We start from the raw sequence: 14084 nt of genomic DNA, 5'->3' as shown, positions 1-14084 counted from the left end.
CTATCAACAGAACCCTCACTTGATGTGGGACATCAAATGCACCTACAAAAATAAACTCACTTGCACAGAGCTTCGGTGGCCATTAGATCCAGTTCCAGTCAACAGAAGTCTACAAGGTGACGGAAATCTATCCATTTCCTGACAAAAAGACACAGACTCAAGCTGTGGCTTCTGCCCTTTTCCCTCTCCCTTTCTCCTGACTAGAACTCAAACCCAGTGCTTGAAGGTGAAACAGCCATCTTTTGACCATGTGGCTGGATGTCCCATGCAATGCAGAGCAGAAAGACTACAGTAGCCCAAATCAGCTACTGAGTTGTAAAGCCACTGTGTCCAGCCACGGCTAGTCAACCCCTTACTGACTAAGTCCTTGGAGTAGGGTTTCCTTTACATGCTGTGAAAGCTATCCTAACTTGACACTTAGGTCAAAGTGAGAAGAGATGCTGAGGAAGGCAAACCGTGCTGTGCATAAATATTATGGTGCAAAAAAAAATTTGCTGGTATGGATTGGTGCTATAGGGTCTCTATTTATCCAACCATCCCCTTCTCCCATCTACCCCTGTTGCATTCCCCTTGACCCTAAGGTGCAAACAACCCTATAACCCTAACTTGTTCACCCTTTTCCATGATAACTCTATATACAATCAAAGATTCTAATCATTAGAAAGAGAGGGTCTCCATAAAAAAAGAATGAAACATTGCCATTTGCAGCAACATGGATGGACCTAGAGATGATCATACTGAGGGAAGTAAGCCAGACAGAAAAAGACAACTATTATATGATATTACTTACATGTGGAATCTAAAAAAAATAATACAAATGAACTTATTTATAAACCAGACTCACAGATACAGAAAACAAACTTATGGTTACCAAAGGGGAAAGAGGAGGGGAGAGATAAATTAGGAGTATGGGATTAACAAATACACACCACTATATATAAAATAAACAGCAAAGATTTACTGTATAGCATAGGGAACTATATTCAATATCTTGTAATAACCTATAATGGAAAAGAATATACATATATTGATATATGTACAACTGAATCACTTTGCTGTACATCTGAAACTAACACAATATTGTAAATCAACTACACTTCAATTAAAAAAAAAAAAGAAAAAGAGAGGGCCTCCAGTAACAACTTCCCCTCCAAAACTGCACTAAAACCCAAGCTAATCCTTCGAAATGCCTCATTCTGGATAGGCGAGTTTTATGAATTGGTGGGCCTTTATCACCTTAAGTCATCAAAACTTTTTGTTTCAAGCCTTTAGGCAAAATTCATGAAAATTCATCATACATTTCCCTATATTTTAAAACAAAGGATACAAAACATAACGATTTTCATGATGACTCAAGGTCATTAAATGCCAAGATAAATGAAATTTTGACCTTACAGATCAGTGCTAATATAATTGCTCTCATTTAAAATCTTAGAGAAGACTGTTCAGCTTCCCACTCAGCTGGGGGGTTATCACTGTGAGATGTTCATGATTTGAAACACAGTGATTCCCTCAAGTTGGATAAGGGTAATGTTATTTCCTGTTGTACCAAGTGTGCCTTGCATATTGTTTCTTTTTGAAACTTTCTCTGCAACTTGTTTCAACCTTTGGTGGCCCTTTTCCCTATACAGAGTATAATTACCTGTAGTTTTCCTTGTCAAGCTAAGGAAAGGTTTATGTAAAGTAGGGGCTGATATCCTGAGGGGGGGCTTCAGTGCAAAGTGCTCCAGGTATGGCTTCTGTCATACAGATGTCATCTCCTCCTGCACCTTTGGGGAGGGTTGATTTTCTACTTCTCAGCACTCTGCCAGATAAGTGACATGCTAACTGTATCTATATGGCTCAAGTGAGTAACTGTGGCATTTTCCAGAAAAACAACGACCCTTGAAACAGCTCAGAGCTCTCCATTTAACTTTAATATTTTTTTAAGTGGTAAGAGGAAAACTGCGAATTTAAAAGCGAGATTGTCGAGTCCTATTGGATTCTATACCACCAGAAAGACAGATATGTAAGTGCAGACAAATCTGTTATATGGTGATGGACTGACATTAGAATCTTCCAAAAGGCTAAGTCTAAAAAATATGAATTTTGAAGAGACTATAGCTATATTTGCAGAAGATATTTGCACAGGCTTGCATAACAAGGTAGAGTATTACTATTTCTCAGCTACCTTGCTTCCCTCTTATTTTTATTTCCTCTATAAACTATCCTATCACACATCCTCTAAGTCAGGCATTCCCAAACTCCAGTTAGCAGTTACTATTTGTAGACCAAATAAATGATGTCTCACACATATGCCAACTATTGTTCTTCAAATGTCTATATATGCTGTTGTGGTCAATAAAATTTGATTTCATTTTTTACATTGTTATTGATTCACAGCAGCTTTCTGTAATTAAGCATTTTCTTTTCTCCAACTGAAGTGATACTGAAAGGGCAGGTGGACCCACATAGCCTGACAGAGCTTGGAGACCACTATCATAAGCCCAGGCCACTATCATAAGCCCAGGCCACCTACCGCCTTATTGACACTTATATGAATAACATCTGGCTGCAGGTCCTTACATCTACCGTAAGAGCAAAAGTCTCAAGAAGTCTTTCTGGACCATTCCATCCCCACAATGACCCTGACCACACCTTATATCTAGTTCTTCTTTTATATTATCTTTTCAGACACGCATGTCTTAGCACAAGTTTTTATTTTAGGTGAGGATGCTTTCCCCTGCAGATGGATTATAAATTCTTCCTCGGTTTCCCCTTTGAATTCCCAACAGCACTTTGCATGTGGGAGAAAATAAATATTTTATATTCCCCCTACTCATTAACATCTACTTTGATCTGATAGTCAATAGAAAGAACATGTTTTTCGGAATCTGGACTGAACCTAGGTTTGAATTTCATGTGACTGTGTATGTCCTAACCTCTCTGAGCCTCAATTTCTCCGAGAGGAACAAGAGAGTGGAATGAACCTACTTCATATAATTATCAAGGGGAATACATGAAGTAACACATGTGAAAGCAGCTAGTGGAGTGGCTGTTGGGAGATAAACTCAAAAACTGTTTAAGAAAGTTATTTAAGACATGGAAAGAAAACTCAATTCTCTTTTCCCCTTCAAATTTTAATTAAATCAAAGAGGTTTCATTTGACCACTTAAGTGGATAAAAAGAGGACAGAAAAGCTGCATTGCAAGAGACTGCAAAATGGAAGCATCTCTGACTCCACTTGGGGGCTCAGGGCCTGAGAGCTCCGTCAACGCAGAAAAGCGCTCAGCTCAGAACTGTGCTGCTCGGTAACCGGTAACGCAGGTGCTCGCTGACTGAGAAACGTGCAATTTTAATTTACCTCCATCTGCGATGAGGGGAACTGACCTTTCATGCCCACAACCCCTACCCTGAAGGAGCAAATCTCTTTTTTTAAAGCTAAAGAGGGAATCAGGATGGCTGGGAGGGTCTGAAAATGTCCAGTCAGAAGATTCTAGATAACAATCAGACTCAGTCACTCCCCCAATATTCTACATCAGTGGTTCTCAAGGAGGGGTGGTTTTGTCCCCATTCCCACCTCAAGGGACATCTGGCAATTTCTGGAGACATCTTTGGTTGTCACATCTCAGGGAATGCTACTGGCATCTAAGTCCAAGGATGCTGCTAAACGTCCCATAATGCACAGGGCAGCCTCCCGCTCACCCCCAGCAAAGAATTACGCAGCCCAATATGTCAGTGGTGCTGAGGTTGAGAAATCCTGTTCTATAGGAGTAACTGAGTTCATTCTATATTTTACTATTTATCCTTAATAAACAGATGAAGAAAAATTAAACAACTCCCTCCATAAACAAATTCACATAGATGCTCCACGGAGACAAGAAGAGACAGAAGCTATGCTGAGACTTAAGACTGAGATGATTACTTCTATCACAAGATAAACAATGATTACTATGCTAACTGGTTTTACCCTTAATTATTTGTTTTGCTCATTATCCTCATAGAGCCCAGCAAACTAATTAAGCTCATATTGCTAAAACTGAGAATAATATTTTTAAATGGCTTAAAGTGGTATTCCTTCTGAATACATTTTTTTCTGATGACCATGTCTGAGACAGATGCCATCATATACAGCCCTGAAGAACAGGGGATGTCCCCTCCCTCCCTTACCACATTGCCACTCGTTCCTGGACACTCTTAACTTCCCCCTTCTCATTCCTCATTCAGCTACCCCCAAAAATGTTTAATGAATACCTGTTTGGTCCCAGGCTCCACTTTGCAGCTGAGACACAGCACTGAACAAGACGCCAAGATCTCTCCTCTCCTGGAGCTTACGTTCAGGGTGCAGGGGACACAGACAGCAAACAAATAAATAATAAACAGTAGCAACTTTTGGTTATAAGATTAATACTAGGGATGTAATGTCCAACATAATAAATATAATTAACACAGCCATATGAAAATTGTCGAGAGTAAATCCTAAGAGTTCTCATCGCAAAGAAAAACATTTTTCCCTATTTCTTTATTTTGAATCATATGAGATGATGCATGTTCACTAAACTTATTGTGATAATTATTTCATGAGGCATGTAAGTCAAATCATTATGCTGTACACCTTAAACTTGTACAGTGCTGTATGTCAATTGTATCTCAATCAATCTGGAAAAAATATGAAAAGAAAGAAATAATCTGATAAAATTAAAATCTAAAAAAGTAGACAATAAATAGGTAAACTAATTCCAGAGAATGGTGGGTGCTATGAAGATAAGTAAAACAGGGTAAAGAGATGGGGTGAAAGGGTGGGTGGGCTGGGAGTGAGGAGTCAGCAGTCTCTCCAAGGAGCTGACATTTGAGACCAAAAATGATGCAAGGGAATTTCAGGCCAGGGGAAGAGCCCTCGCAAAAGCCCTGAGCCAGAATGAGTTTGGCATGTCCAAGGAATAGCAATGAAGCTGGAGCGGAGTGAGGGAAGAGGAGGATGGCAGACATGGAGACGGTCAGGGGCTGGATTCTGCAGGGTGCTGTGGGCCGTGGTGAGGAGGGTGGATTAGATTCCAGATGGGATCGGAGGCCCCCGGAGTGATGCATCTGACTCATGTTTTAGAAGGGTTACTCTACTCCTGGGTGAAGAAGGAACTGCAGGGATCAAGCATGGAGACGGAGACAGAGACACCAATCAGGAAGCTGCTGCTACAGCCCAGGTGAGAGATGAAGGCTTGGATCAGGGCTGTGGTAATAGAGATGGTGAGAAGGGATCAAGTTCATTAATCCCCAATATTTGAGAGCTAAACGAGGCCTTAGAAGTAACTCATTCTAACCGTGTTATTTTACAGATGATGAAACTTGAAAGTCCAAAGAGGTGAAGTGAGTTACACAGAGTCATATACCTAATTACTGACAAACCCCAGTTTCCTGACTGCCATCACGACACCTCTGCCCTTACCTGGCCATCCCCAGGCCTGGGTGGGGAATGCAGAATACATGTAGGAATATGAACCCTCTAGAAAGTAGTCCCAGTCAAGTCTAAAATAAATGACTACCTTTGCTGAGGGCAAGGTCACCAATGACCTCCTAGCCGAATCCAATGGGTCCTTCCTTGGGGTCTCTCCAGCATCTGACACCTTTGATAACTTTCATTTTTTCCTGAGACTCCCTCTTCCCTTGACTCCCCTGACCCAGCTCTCTCCTGCCTCTCCCCGCTTTGTTCCCTACCAGCCTTATACCTACCTGGAATCATCCTGTCCTCTAAGTGTTACTGTTTCCCAAGATGCCATCTGGGGCACTACTTCTTCCTCTCATCTGCAGAGGAAATTAACTGTTTACTTCCCTTCCTTCTCTTCCCCTTGCTCTGTAGTTGCCCGAGTTTCCTCTGAAGACTCATCCTTTTCCTCCTCTGAGCTCATGTGCCTTCATGGATGTGACACACCATCGACACCTGGTCAAGAGCACATTCCAAGTCCCTCTGAGCAAATCAGTTTATGAGACGTAACAGGACTGTTGCTGGGATAATTGGGAGAAAGACAGCTTCCCCCCCGTCCATCGGATCTGAACCTGCAGCTTCGCCTAGCCATCACGAGATGACAGCATGAGACAAGGGGAGGTAAGAAAACAAGTCCTGATCAATCATTTGAATACTGAACCCATGCCTGAAGCCAAATACAACTCTTGAGCTTTTTAGTGATAAGAGCCAATAAGTTCCTTCTTGCTTACGCCAATTTGAACTGGATTTTCTACGACTTGCAGAAGAAGAGTCCTATTTGATACCTCATCTCTCTGTGTGCTCCGTCTCCGTACTCACCGAAACAATGATGACTCCAAAATCTCCATCTATAGCCTAGACAACTCTTGGGGGCTCCAGGTTCATATCCACCCACCTAGTAGATGTTTTCCCCCATATGTCACACCCAGACACCTCAGATATAACATGCAAAATGGAATTCATCATCTCTGCTTCTATCATCTCAATATGCTATTCTTCATGTTTTTCTCTACCCTAGAAAAAAAATCACCACCCATCCAAATCACTCAAGACAGAACCTGGGACATCCTAGACCACTCTTGTCAGAAAATCCTGATGGGGCTAAGGCCATGAATGACACTTTCTGTGTGACCTTGGGTAGAGTAATGGACATACCTGAGCTTTGGATTTTCATACAGAATTGCTAGGATTCAATGACGTAATGTATGTAGAGCAATAAATGTTGGTTGGTTCCATTCCCTATCACAGACATCTAGGGCACCACTAAATCCTAACTCAAAACTTCGTCCTCGGGCTTCCCTGGTGGCGCAGTGGTTGAGAGTCCGCCTGCCGATGCAGGGGACACGGGTTCGTGCCCCAGTCCGGGAAGATCCCACATGCTGCGGAGCGGCTGGGCCCGTGAGCCATGGCCGCTGAGCCTGCGTGTCCGGAGCCTGTGCTCCGCAACGGGAGAGGACACAACAGCGAGAGGCCTGCGTACCGCAAAAAAAAAAAACAAAAACTTTGTCCTCACTGCCATTACCCCAGCTCAGAGCCTCACCATCTTTCCCCTGAATGACAATCAGATGTTTCTATCTCATCTTCTTGTCTTTGATCTCACCCTCACTCCAATTTGTCCTCCCCACTGCTACAAGACTGACCATCCCCTACACAAACCTGGTCATGCCATATCATTCTTTGGCATCTGCAGAATCTATTCATTTACAGGACTCTCCACTTCAGCTATACTGAATAAATCACAGTTCTCCAAGTAAGCACTGCTGTTCTCCATGACTTTGTACCTGACAATGTACCTGACAGTGGTTCCATTGTCCAGAATGCCCTTTCTCTCTCTATTCTCCCACCTGGAGAAGAGCTCATCCTTAAGACTTGGTGAAAAAAGTCACTGTAAAAATAGAAGGAAATAAACATGCTACACTGGCTAAAGAGGCTCACCAGCAAATTCAAACCTTGACCTCCCCAGTGTCAGAAAGGAGGGAAACTGAAGAAAAGTAAAAGATACAATTTTAAGTATTTTTAGATGAAAAATGCAAAGTAGGAATGGAGAGGAAAGAGAAAATTTAGGAAAATTTAATTTTGAGATAGGAGAGGACTTCCTAAATAAAACAGAAAACTTGAAGCCATAGAGAAAAGTCTTATAGATTTAACCACATAAAAATTAAACATTTCTGCACAATCAAAGGTACAATAAGCTGGGAAGACAAAAAAGGCAAGATATTTGATTTATTAACAAGAAAAGGATTAAAATCCAAAATTTAGAAAAAGCCTCAAAAATTGATGAAATCACCAACAATTCAATGGAAAAATTGTTAAAGGATTTGTTGGGCAATTTGAGGGAGTGTAAATTCATTAAGCTTTTTGTTGTTGTTGTTGTTTTAAGGGTAGACATGGAAGAATCTATCAGCACTTAAAGTGCACATAACTTTGATATTGAATGGTCTCCAAGATAGAGGTTAAATTTTTTTAATTCCATAAGCAGAATGAGGGTATTTAGCATACTACCATATTTATTTTTTTAGAGGAAGAAAACAGAAGATACATTTAATTGGCCTATAGACTCATGGACTGTCTCTAGAAGAATACACAAAAACTGGCAAAATTAGTTGTACCCAAAAAGGGAAATAGAGGGCTAGGGTAGGAGGGAGGTGTTACCTTTTATAGCCTTTGAATGTCATTCTTTATGCATACTACCTATCTCCAAAAAGTAAACTTAAGTAATTAAACAAATTCAATCTCTTTTTCTGCACAGTCTCCAGATCCCAATACACACAGGGAATTCTGCTTAAATAAATGTTTAAAATACACATTCCCTTTGACCCACTAACTCCACTTCTAAGAGTAACTTTTATCCAGAAATACTCTACAAGTACACAGAGACTTACGTACAAGGATGTTCACTATAGAATTGTTTATAATAGATGAAGTTGGAAACAATCTAAAAGTCCCTCAGTAGGAGAAGGTTTAAATGAGTTACAGCGCATCTGTACTAAGAAATACTATGTAGCCATTAAAAAGAATGACGTGTATCTATGATAGTGATATTGGAAGACATCCAAGTCTTACTGTTAAATCAAAAAAGTAAGTCACAGAGCATATAATTATATATGATCCCCGCTTATGTATTTTTAAAGGTATATCCAATATACTAAGGTTGGTCCTAAAGTTGGAAATGCAAATAATATTTTTATCATGTTTTACAATATAACATCAATAAACTATATATTATGTATTCATATTCACCTGTATTTCCAGACTGGGTGAGCATTTATTTCTGCATTGAAAAAGACCTAGAAAATAATACAGGTACAGTGGTTACCTTTCAGATGGAGAGAGGGAGTTGAGGTGAGGTAGAGGGACCTTTATTTTCCTATATATTTTTATATTTTTAAAATCTTTTATAATAACTATATTTTTGAAAAGTTACTACATTCCTGGCATGCTTTCCATTATTTATCCAAGGTCACAGGTTTGTAAGTGGCAGGGCTGGGTGCAGGCTAGCTGACGTCAGACTGTGCTCTTAATACGGTGTGGTCTTACTTGTTACTTGAGTAAAAATCAAACACAAACCCAAAGCAAATGCACCTCCAGGTTTTACCTCTGGCCACACTGAAAACTCCTTCCTTTATGCTCCCATCGTTCCCTGAACATATCCGCCATGAATGCCATCCTCTGCCCTGCTATGCACATAAACTGGCCAGCGAAACAGATAGCAACTAGTGTGAGTACTCTCTTGGTGTAGGACTAGAATCACAGATGAGATTAGTACTGGCTGAATGAATGAACTACTGAGTCACCAGGTCAATGCTTCTTCCAAACTCCAGGTAGCACAGAGCGCTATCTCCAACTTGGTTGATGTTTTCTGCTCTCCAAGCAAAACAGCAAGAAGACACCACTTCTCCCCTGCAGTCATGCTTTACTGCATCTCAGAAGGACAGCAAGTACTTCCTAAGGTTGCAGGCTCGCAGTCTGCAGGTCACAACCAGCCCGAACACATAATTTGGTTGCCTGGCACATTTCGAAAAATGTTTTGAATTAGTTGCCAACTTTACAAACATGAAGCTTTCTTCCATGAAAGTTTGCAGCTTCCCCCCAAATCCAGATCAGGCAGTTTGCTGGAACCTTGTCCCACCTGCTCCTGTCTCTTTATGGGAAGGCGTGCTCTACACACAGCCCCCCGCCCCCCCCCCCACCGCACAGCCCTCCTCCTGCACGCAGCCTTCCTGACGGGCCCCAGCAGCAGAGTTTACATCACAGAACTGTACCTCCTTTGCCTGACATTTAGATCAGTTCCAGCTCAGCCCATTTGGTCCTCCACAGAACCCACACAAGGAACGCGGCCCCTCTGATCACGCGGCCAGGCCTCGTTCCTGACCCCCGTGGCACAGGGCTGCAACACAAGAGTATGATTTGACTACCTGAGGCTTGGACTTAGTTTCTAAATGCCAAGCAGGCCTCCTTGGGAAAAGTTCCTATTCTTCCCATCACGGCGCTGGAGCAGTAGGGCAAAAGAACATCCTGAGCTCCAGGAGCCACCTGTGTGATGGAGCCCACGTGAAAAGCACTGCCAAGTCAAAAGACCCGAGTTCAGTCTGGGCTCCTTCCTTGCTGAGCAGAGCACTTCTCTCTTGAGTCTCAGTTTCCTCGCCTGTAAAACGAGCTCACACCATCTCACAGGGCTGTTACGTGAATGAGATTTTAAAGTGTATATAAAAGTGCTTGGAAGCATCTTAGAAGTATAAAATGAGTGTAGACTAAGACAGCAAAAGAGGGGCACGGTGGAGGAAGTGACTGAAATGGGTGGTTGGATCCCAGTTAAAGAGAGCTGGATGAAGAACCCCTGTCTGTACGATCTGAGGTACCTCCCACCTCCTCTCTCTGCTTTGGAGGCCTGGGAAAGGCATTTCCTAACCTGTCTCGGCGGCGCAGCAAGAGGGATAATGAGGGAAAGCCACCTAGTATTTCCCGACGCAGTAGCTCTCGGAAGCTCATTTCCAGGTCCAGGTCCAGGTCACTGGGGAAGAAGAGGCTAGGCAGAATCTGCGCTGGCTGGATGGGGAGGGCGCACGGTGATGCCCATTCCATCGCCACCCCCCAGCCCCCCTCCCTCGCCTGGTGTTATCATTATCCCAATTGGACACATCAAGGAGCTGAAGTCCTTTCCCTCCAAAACCACACCACCTTCACAGGCAGTAGGATCAAATGACCTGCTCTTGAAAGCACTTTGCAAAACAGATGAAAGGTACAATAAAAAACAAAAATAGTCTCAAAGATGTGAGATAAAGTGATGCCAACACACCACTGTGTGGTTACTGGAGACCAGAACCTTCTGAAGCGCCCCAGAGCATCCCAGTTAACCAACAGACAATTCTCATCCCACATGCCTTTGTCAAAAGGTTGCACAGGAGTTAAGCTCTGGCCCAGAAGGTGGGCCAAGTGCCCCCAAAGCTAACCGAATCTCCCTCTCGAAGACCTGAGGAACAGAGACGCCTACCCGGCGGCGCTAAGGTGGGCCGAGCGACTTCTGGGCGCATCTTCCGCCCTGCTCGAGAGACAGCGCCCTGAGCCCCGACAGAAAAGATGTAGCTCACCTGGTCCTCACGGATTTCAGCTGAGGGTCGAGGCCGCTTTGCCCCACACACTTGTCCCGGAGCGGGGCGTAAAGCCCCTCGGCCCGATCCCTATCAGCCGGGTCGCGGGCCCGCACGAAGGTCTTCCCTTTCCGGGGGTCTCAGAATGGGGCTACGGGCGGCGCCGGAAAAGCGGGGCGGGCTAGTGGGAAGGGCCTCTCAGAGGCCCCTGGCCCCAGGGGAGGGGCGCGCCCCCAAGATCTTCCCACAAAGAGCCCCGGCTCCCCGAAGCAAGGCGGAGTGCGCCCAGGAGGACAGTCCCCTACCTCCAAGGGGGCGCGTAGAGAAGCTATGCGCCGTGGGGGCGGGGAGGCGTGGGGGAAGGGGGCGCAGAGACCCCGCCTGGCCTGTGCCCTCGCGCCCTCCCGCCCCGCACAATGAACTCGGCCACACTCCAACCCTGCTAGCGCCCCCCTCCCCGCCCGTGCCCGCGCCCCCGCCCCCGCCGGCGCTCACCCGGGAGCCGACGCCGCGGCAGCTCAGGGCCCCGCCTGGCCGCCTCCCCGCCTCGGCCGCCGCCGCCGCTTCCTTCCTCCCGGCCGCGCTTGGGGACCGGAGGTTTCGGGTTTCACCCCGCCGAGCCCCGCTTCGCTCCTCCCGCCGCCCCGCCACCAGCACGCGGACCCTGCCCGGGCGCAGGCCAAGTAACTTTGCGGCGCTCGCGCCCCTCCTCCGCCTGCGCCGCCCGCCCCTCCTCCGCCGTCCCGGCCCCTCCGCCCGCCGGCCACCCCAGTCCCCCCGCGCCCCGCACCGCCCCACCCGAGCCCCGCGCGCCGCCTCTCCTCCCCGCCTGGGCGCCGCCGCTTCCCATCCCTCACGCCCCTTCCTTCGCGTCTGCCCTCCCTCCCGGCCACTGTTCCATTTCTTCCCACGATCGGCCTCAGCTGCTGCTCTTTGTCTCGCCCCTACCCTCTCGGCTCGCACCACTGCTCTCCCGTAAACCTTTGTGGTCCCTCCTCGGGCCTTCCCCGATCCCGTTCCTCCGTCCCAGTTCCAGCCGTTGGGACGTCCCCTTTTCCATTTGTCTTTCCATCACGCTTATACTTTCGGATTCTTCCCGTAGGCTCCGCACAGTCCCGTTCTCCTCCTCCAGCCTCGCCGTGGACTCCTGGCATTGCCTTTCCTGCTCACCTTTCATTCACGTAGCCAACGTGCCTGAGCGTCTGCCTGGTGCCAGGCAGTGTCCTGCGCCCTGGGAATATCACAGTGAATCAACCCGCGAAGCCAGCCTTTGAGGAGCCCCCAGCTCCTGGGAGTGGGAGGGTGGATGTAAACAGATGTTTACAGTGCTACCCTCCCTCTGAGCCAAAAGGCTGGGGAGCAGTAATTACAGTACACAAACCAGGGTGCTGCCAGTTCAGAGGACAGAACACTTCCTTCCCATATTGGGTTTTTTCCCCCACTACCTCACTACTTCCTCACTACCCACGTTCTATACCATCCCTAGCCTTCTGCGTTTCCTGTGGAGCAGCCTCAATAAGGGGACAAAAAGTTGAAGCAAACAATAGAATTGCTTTAGAAACGAAGGGAGAGAAATGGGGCAGCAAAAGAATCGGGTAAGAAGTTATAAAGCCCATTTCACCGAACTCCAGCAAAAACTGATGCTACGCCCAGAGCAGGATTCAAATTCCTCTGAAATCCATCTGCTTTGATAAATGCATTAGTTATTCCCTTGTCTACGGATTGGCACTGTGGGATCTGCTTCCTTACTATCATTAGGACCCTGAGGTACCCTTTAGAATGATAATTTACTATCTAGCACCTGCCAAACACCCAGCTTGTCTTCAGGGACAAATGGGATAATGGGGACACAAAAAGTAAACGGATGCCTTAGTATTCCTATGGGACAGATGCTCTATTTAGTCAAAAACTAAAAACTGAAACTCCTCTCAGAGTCTAGGTCACCAGTAAGCCAGATGTTTGAAGGAGCTTGAAGCAGGCTGTTCTAGGGCATATTTTAGACTTTTATTCTGAAATCCCTGTTTATTTTTTTCACTTGCATTGACTCAGACACTGGATAAGCTTTGTGACCCTGGGGGAGTTATTTAACCTTTCTGAATCTCAGCTTATTCATATATAAAATAGGCATACTCACACCTGCCTATACTGCAGAGTTAAAAAGATGAAATGAGAGAATGTAAGTTAAGTCACCCAATGCCATAGAGAACTAAACCCTTTTGAAAGCTGGTATTCAAGAAAGGTCTGGTAATATGTGCCATAGACTGGCATGAGAGAATGAGAATCAAAAACAGTTATGGCTCTTTCAGCTCCATATCCACCCATGATGCAAGAGAGGTCCTTCCCAGACTTATTCTATTTCATTTTGAACTCTTCAATTGAAAACTTTTTTTTTCTCCTGCTGCGCATTATCAAATATATTATTTATCACAAAGGCTTTTCTTCCCATAGCTCATAAGCTCAGAACTTACTGTGCATTCAAGGATAGAAATTGTTGCCAACAAATGCATTTTTTCAATTGCTCTCTTAAATTTTTTTTCTTCTAAAGCTAGTCTTGAGCTGGGAGGAGTATTCAGTCAGACACAGAGAAAAAACAGAAAAAATATTAATTATTTTACTATATGTCACTGTATAGATGATACTGTATAGATGTCATCTATACAACTATACTGCAGATGACAGTCGTGTGAAAACATGACATTGCCTTTGTGCAAGGATTATTTTTTTAAACAAAAGATATATAATAATTTTCTTCTCCCAAATCAGTTTCATAAGCCATTTCCTTTGGGGTTCCCCCCAAAGACTTCTGAACTAAGATAATGCGAGGCCTCATCCAAATGAATCCTAAATGCTGCTTGAAGAATCTACACATGATGAGACATTGTGGATATAAAATATCTTTTCAATATAGCAGTTCACATAAAACTAGTCAAAGCAAAACTGGGAAGTATATTGCATGTTCCACATAGAATATTATTCCCTCACTCTTCACACACTGAATCCTTTTTACCCTTGACAACTCAGCTTAAATGTCCTCCCTG

General features: G+C 44.7%; 1 protein-coding gene across 2 annotated transcripts in view; it reads right to left on the bottom strand.

The window, feature by feature from the left end:
• Positions 1-11253, bottom strand: part of GPR161 (G protein-coupled receptor 161) — a 54306-nt gene extending 43053 nt beyond the window's left edge. Inside the window, exons 1-3 of one of the 2 annotated variants that reach the window (XM_060133842.1) lie at positions 10368-10457; positions 9721-9845; positions 8699-8729 (exon numbers count right to left, since the gene is read on the bottom strand). In XM_060133842.1, the coding sequence (XP_059989825.1) occupies positions 8699-8723 (25 nt within the window). In that variant the 5' untranslated portion in view covers positions 8724-8729; positions 9721-9845; positions 10368-10457. Of the gene's footprint in view, positions 1-8698; positions 8730-9720; positions 9846-10367; positions 10458-11046 lie in introns of those variants that run through there. The other variant, XM_060133853.1, reaches the window with a different exon arrangement.
• Between the last annotated feature and the right edge of the window lie 2831 nt (positions 11254-14084).

This window comes from Lagenorhynchus albirostris, chromosome 2, assembly GCF_949774975.1.
Source record: "Lagenorhynchus albirostris chromosome 2, mLagAlb1.1, whole genome shotgun sequence".
Lineage (NCBI taxonomy): Eukaryota > Metazoa > Chordata > Mammalia > Artiodactyla > Delphinidae > Lagenorhynchus > Lagenorhynchus albirostris.
Note: the sequence above shows the minus strand (reverse complement) of the source record. Positions and strands in the feature narration are given on the sequence as shown.